Genomic DNA, 6,825 nt, shown 5'->3' on the forward strand with positions numbered 1-6,825 from the left:
TGCAAAAAGATAACACCTAACTCCACAAAACACACTTTCTTGATCATAAATGGTGGTTAATATGAATACTTATAGTATGTTAATGCCTACCCCATGCCAACCTATAGAGACATTATGAAGGAAGAATGCAGTTCTGAATGCCAAAGCCACAATTCAAACTAATGCACAGGATGCATGGACAACACGTGTAGAAAACCCATATGGATGCATCAAAAAAACAATCATTATTCTTACTCTATGTAAATATGGGGTAAAACAACACTAACATTGCTCTGTGTCTGCCTCGGTTTTTTTTTTAAAGTTATGCGTTTGATTATCTTTTCTCTTAAACTAAAAGATATAGACTGATTGGCACTTGATCAATGCATCTACAGGACATATTGGCATCTAATGTTTTATCACACATCTACTGTTTTGAGAAGCTGCGCATGTACTATTTTGGCACAGGTCGACCTTTATTACTGCGTCTAGGTTACTTAGAGTTACACCTCGTTTCATGCTCTTCTGTCACCAAGAGCACTTTTCTAATCAACAGACCAGACATTTGTTTTAAACTAAAATATTTTGTATATTTCACTTATCAAATAGCAGCATTTTTATTATTTTTAACTTACAGTTTTACAAAAAAAGTACATGTAAACCTATTCATTCAAAATTTGTTTGTAAATTCAAAGGTTCATACAACAGACATAACAAAAACACAAAACTGGACAACATGCTACAATATTGCTTCCAATATTTCTTTACATTTTCTTTATGTTTGACCTAAAATCATCAAAATGACGTAGATATGGACACCAGCACTCCAGAATGAGCAAGTCTAAATGCACAAAAACGATTTTGCAAAAGCTAATCTTAATCAGGCTCTTGTTGGCACTTTCCTCATCCACACAAGTATAACATAGTTCACACACTGAAATCCACAGCTCAAGACTGCATTTTTGGACTACAAACTATTGTTTAACTACACTAAAAGTACACATAGACCATGTGACAGGACGGTTTCCACAGTAGAAAAAAATGAACTCAGACAGTTCTCAGAGAGAAAGAGAGCAAGAGATAGGATATATTCTGTATAAACGACAACAATGACAGCTGTTTGAGCTTGAGGTCACGATCAAGTCTGTCTCACATGTGGAACTCTTCCTTGCCTGTACAACACTCTTCTTCTCTACTCTTGTATTGATTTCAAGTAACTATTTCTCTGTTACAAAAAGTCTCTGTCTTTACAATATTTTTTTTTTTTAGGTAGGACTACTGTGGCGACTTCAGGTTTAAGACAACTTGAAAGACGGCTTCTGACAGGCCTATCTGCTGGCATCCTGGGCAAGGATCAATGTGCATCCTGGACTGGATCACAAATTCAGCGGTTCGACAGGAATTAACTCGAACCAAAGTGAATCGTCAAGTCTAAAGGTCTTGCCCAGGACTGCACCCGTTCCTGGGAACCAGTGGACGGTAAATCACAGCAGTGTCAGTGGTGATAATCTGGCTGATGCCTCAAGTCTGAGACCTGTTGCCAGGGGTTACGACCCAACGACCTCTGCCCCCTGAAGCCCATGTATCAGCCGTCATTATTTGACTCTCTGGAACATCAAGAAGACAGGAGAGACAGAGAGAGAGAGAAAAAAAACAAGAGACTAAAGAAAAGAATCCAGACAGGAGAGAGAAGATACAGGCCAGAAATGGCAGTAATGCCAACTAAAAGGCTTTTAAGAGGAGGGGTGGAGAACGAGAATGAGATTTAGAGGAAGTAGTATATGTGGGTGTAAGATGTTTATTAGAGGTAGCTAAAGGGGAAAAACTGACATTTAACGTTACCCCCTTTTTTTCACGACATGCTGGGTCTGGAAACTAGACTGCTCTGGAAGAGTTTGGGATGGAGAGAGGCGGTGTCTTACACCAAAGGGAGATGAGTCCATGGTCGTGGACACACACACCCCCTCGAATATGGTTGTGCTTGAGTCTATATGGTGGAAAACTGCAAGTTTGCACCCAAACCAGAAGGTACCATAGAACCATGCACCTGGAATGTGGATCCATTGCAAGGTTCTGGAGCAGTTTCGGTATCACTGAGGCCTGATAATGTGGAGGGTCTTTTGTATGCTGTTGTAGCGAGTATTTGCTACAATGTTAAAAACTAGCTAGGATCTCTCCCTCTCCTTGCAATTCCCTCTCTCTCTTTGTCTTTCACTCTCTCTCGTGTTTGTGTAGAGAGAATGCCTCTCTTCTTCTCCTTCCCAAAGCTGATTACACAGCCTGCCACTAAGGCTGTTGATAAATGTCTTTAAAACTTGGAAGGGAAGAGAGAGGAAGGGAGGGGAGAGATTAAAAAAAAAAAAAAAAAAAAAAAAAAACACAGGATTGGGATGAGCCTTGGACAATTGCTATGCCACCATAAATAGAAAGTGTTTGAATGGAGAGCTGCTAACTGACTGAAGTGGAGTGGACTGACTGTCGTAGCACGACGGACGGATGACATTAGCAGCCCCGCACTGTGCAACATCATGTCGGGTTCAGAGCAGGTGCTCCAGGGGTGACGTCGTTGTGCTGTCCTTTTGACTCATTGCTTTGTTTGGGGGGTATGCTCAAGAACATGCACACACTAACGTCATGTAGTGAGTGTTTGTATGTGTGTATGTATGTAAAGTACATTCCACAAATGGGTCAAACCCTGCCTGCTTATACAGCATGGACACCCGATTCACAGTGTGTTCAGAGGTGGGAACCCATGTTCTGTATTTTTTTTTTTTGTTATGTTTTGTTTTTACATATGTATTTATAAGATCCCATATTCCCTAAGTGATCGTGTGACTTAAAAAAAAAAAAAAAAAAACAGTAAATAAAATTGAAGAGGATATTTGTAGTTGAACTTATGGGTAGCAGCAAGAAAATTGATGTAATCGCTCAACTTGTCGACGAATATATTTGAGCCACGACAAAGTAATGCGCCATATGTTAAAATGTTAGCCACAGCAACAGCAACAACATCAAAACATGCTTTCACGAACTGAACAGATTTTTTTGAATCTGGGTATGTCTACTGGGTGTACATACCAGACATTGTGCACAATGGTCAGCTAAATGTCCTGACCCTTCTCTCTGTTGAATAGAGGAGGTCATTCAAAGAGCTTTTTTCTCTCCTTACAGTGCATATGTTTTGTTAAATCTAAATAAGAGTTCCACCTGCTTTTCAGCACTGAAACTTTTGTGTGTCGTGCTACATTCACATTGGAAGTTCTCTTCGGTTTTGATTACCCAACCTCCCCCCCCCCCCTCGTCAATTCAAATGCAAGTTAGAACAACCTGAGCTGCAATCACAGGCGGTAGCGCTAAATGCCACAAAAAAATAAAACAACTAACTACCATCGGAAAGCACGTTTCATTTCCAAGAGGGTTTGGACGTGTTGGGATCGGGGTCGTGTGAGTCTGCGGTTGCAGCGACACACACAGGAGCACAGCAGATTAAATTGTTAGTAGATTAAATTGCTGAAGTTTAAAGTGTGAGTCTCGCTGGTGTCCTTGAGGTCAGTCACAACAGATGTTGCAGTTCAAATTACACTTGTCTTTTTCTCCAGCTCACTGACAATCTTGGATTGGGTGATCTCATTTCCCAGAAAAAATATGTGTCAGTGTAGTCCCCTACTTTTGTGATTCAATGTGAGTTAGTAGCACCAAAATTGGGATCCATATGTGTTTTTGTTTTCTGAGTATGCTGTTTGCTTGTTTCTTTGCATGTGTTTGGCTGTCTTTACTTTTGTGTGTGAGAATGTGTGTGTGTGTGTGTGTGTGTGTGTGAGTGAGTGTGTGTGTGTGTGTGTGAGTGTGTATGTGTGTGATTACATTCCTGTCCTTGCCATAGAACATCGGACCCGTGACCTCATATACAGTCTCTGACCAGTAGTGACTGAGTTTACATTGAACCTCTATGTTACACACCAACACAACATTTGATCCTCTTACATAGAAAAAAATAACAGTAAGTCTTTACATTCATGTCAACCTGACAACACAGGTTACTTTAAGTAAATCTAAAAAGCATTTGCGTAAAACCATACTGACAAGCAAATGATAGCGCATGTTATCTCAATGACTCAATAAGAAATCACTTAAATCACATCAACTTGAAAGGAGTGGTGTCCCTGTACACGAGAGGGGACACGCTCACATGAGAGAAGCAATCGGAGTCACTTTGAATGCTTCATTTCCCACAACATCCCTCAACCTTGTAAACAACACAACACTGTGCCATGTACAGTTGAATGCATCCGGAGATGCTGAAGGTAAATATAATTGACAAGGTTGAAAGCAGAACCTGTCACCGGCTGAAGACTGTGGCCTATGCTAGCCCCCAGAAAGAGAGAGAGGGGAGCCAGATACCTGAAACATAATGGTAGCTGTTAAAAGGAAGAAAGGAAACTGAAAAACAGAAAAACTGATTATTCCCGTTTGGTGATTTGTATATTGTAAGGATAAAATCTGGTGGTCTTGCGTCTCGGTCCTGCAGTGTGAAAGGGGACCAGATGTTAAGACCAACACAACCTAGAGGACTCAACACCACTTTAAAAACGAAAACAAAAAAAAACGTCGGTTTCAGTCAGAAAAGCATATTCACATATCAAACATTCATTTTTTTTTGTCCCCCCACCCCGCCATCACTATCATTTGCTTCCCTCACTATTTTTCATTTGTCCTTTTTTGTTTACTAAAGTGAGAAGTTCCCCCATTGCAAATTGCCCCATGTTTAAATACCTGTCCACCAAACTAATATCAAATTACTTCTCCCATTCTGGATCCTCTCCGTGTCCCTCAGGCTGTCCTCCTCCGCCTCCTCCTCATGTCTTGTTTTAGCCCACCTTCTGTGGGTTGGTGGCGCGGACGCCTTGCTCGTATGTGATTCGCTGGCTGATGAGATACTGGGCGGCCTGTGTTGCCGCGGGCGATCCCGTGATGGTTACTTTCCGGTTGCGGGTGCCGGGGATGAACTCCCCCTTTTTGGAGATCTGGATCCGCGCCCCCGTCAGCTCCTGATACTCCACCAGTGTTTTGCCACCCTTGCCCAGGATGGCTCCAACTAGGTTCTCTGGCACTGCAATCTCCACCACCTCCTTGCCACCCTCCGTCAACTTCTCAGTGCCCAGCAGGGATGACGCCACCAGAGGGGAGGACGCATTCAGGTAGCCGTTGGACGCCCCAGTGGCAGCAGCCAGAGAACCCAAGGAGAAGCCACCAAGGCTGGGGGGAGGATGGCCTCCTGAGGCCTCGCTAGCATAGGAAGCTAACAGGTTAGCGGCGGCCGCGGCAGCGGGGTTAGCACTTGCGGCGACTGCTGCCAGCACGCCGGAGGCGGCGGCAGGGTTGAGGCCGAGCCCTAGGGTGTTGGTGTTGTAGCCATAGCTGGCCAGGGTGTTCAGAGCCGAGGTGATGGCCAGGAGGTCGTTGCCGGAGAAACTAGACATGGTCGTAGGAAAGCCGCCCATGCCCGCGAGGCTGGCCTGGCCCAGGAGCGTGGAGGCGGTGGCGGCGGCTGCTGCGTTGGGCAGGACGTCGGCCGTGTTGGCGTACGGGGAGCCGGTGGGGTTGGAGTTGGCCACGGGGCCGGTCACGTTGGAGTAGCTGATGTTCAGGCAGCTGCTGCTCTGCGGGTCCTCCTGGATCTTCTGCACGATGATCTCCACCGCCTTGCGGTTCTGCTCGGGCTCCCCGCTCACCGTCACCACGCGCTCCTGCAGGTTGATGCCCTCGGGCTTCTGGGAGAGCTGAACCCAGGCACCTGACTGCTCCATCACGGCTTTCACCGTGGCGCCACCTTTACCAATGATCAGCCCCGCGGTGCTGTTGGGCACAATCAGTTTTGCCTGCAAAAAAAAAAAAAAAGAACGATAAACAGACATTGGAGTTGGAGACACTTTGAGAAGTAAAGGTGAAGAGAGAGGGCAAGGACAGTGGGAAGGGAGCTTATAACGCAGCAATGACAGAAATGCTGATGCAACAGAGGTCGGCATGGAGACGCTGTTCAGTATAGTATCTCAGAGTCAGTGTATCTCTCTGACTTTAGACTCACTCCACAGCCTGTGCTTAACTCAGCCATTTGTTGATCCCTAGGCTTACGCAGCAGCTGCCTTCAGTTCTCGTCGTTCTCTCTCTCTCTCTCTCTCTCTCTCTCTCTCTCTCTCTTTCCTTCTCTCCTTCTTCACCTCTCTCTCTCTCTCTCTCTCTCTCTCTTTTTCCTTCTCTCTCTCTCTCGGCCTGGGACATGGATGTTAAAAATAACTGAGTGCCCTCACATTTTCCTGCCCCACAGAAGGTTTTAGTCCGTGGGGAATCACCAGGGCCAAGGCCTGTTAATAGCCTGATGTGCTAAAGGAAGGTCTGCTAAGCTGAATGTCGGTCTGGTGATTGTCTGACCACTTGCAATACTATTACTACTAGGAGAGATGCATTTACTATGCATCTTGATGGGCTTCATTACAGTGATCATCCATTTTAATTCATTCCTAAGAGCAGATCCTCACTTTGAGTTGACAGGTGTTTTCATCTTTCATTTAAACAACTGGTATTCAGGAATGAATTATCTACCATTTTATTTATTTTACCCAGCAAGACCTGTTGAGAGAAGACATGAAGTTCAGTCTGTTCACTTCAGTACACACTATCACAGATTCATTTCCTGAGTTAGCTTCAGTCACATAATGTGATTAGTTCAAGGTGCTGCAACTGTGCGTTTATTTCTCATAACTGCCCAGGTTTGTCATCTTGTCTGTGTCTGTATTCTACTAACGACCTACCATGCATGCTAACAGCATTTGTTTCTGTGCTGATACT

At 44.5% G+C, this 6,825-nt stretch overlaps 1 protein-coding gene across 1 annotated transcript; it reads right to left on the reverse strand.

Annotated features, from left to right (window-relative positions):
• Nucleotides 1-4,640: 4,640 nt before the first annotated feature.
• LOC122131090 (RNA-binding protein Nova-1-like) lies at nt 4,641-5,858 on the reverse strand (the record flags this gene model as incomplete). The annotated part of the gene is made up of 1 exon (XM_042705996.1): nt 4,641-5,858. A coding segment is annotated over one exon (1,011 nt), but the record flags the coding sequence as incomplete, so codon positions are not given.
• Nucleotides 5,859-6,825: the final 967 nt, after the last annotated feature.

This window comes from Clupea harengus, unplaced genomic scaffold (genome assembly GCF_900700415.2).
Source record: "Clupea harengus unplaced genomic scaffold, Ch_v2.0.2, whole genome shotgun sequence".
NCBI lineage: Eukaryota > Metazoa > Chordata > Actinopteri > Clupeiformes > Clupeidae > Clupea > Clupea harengus.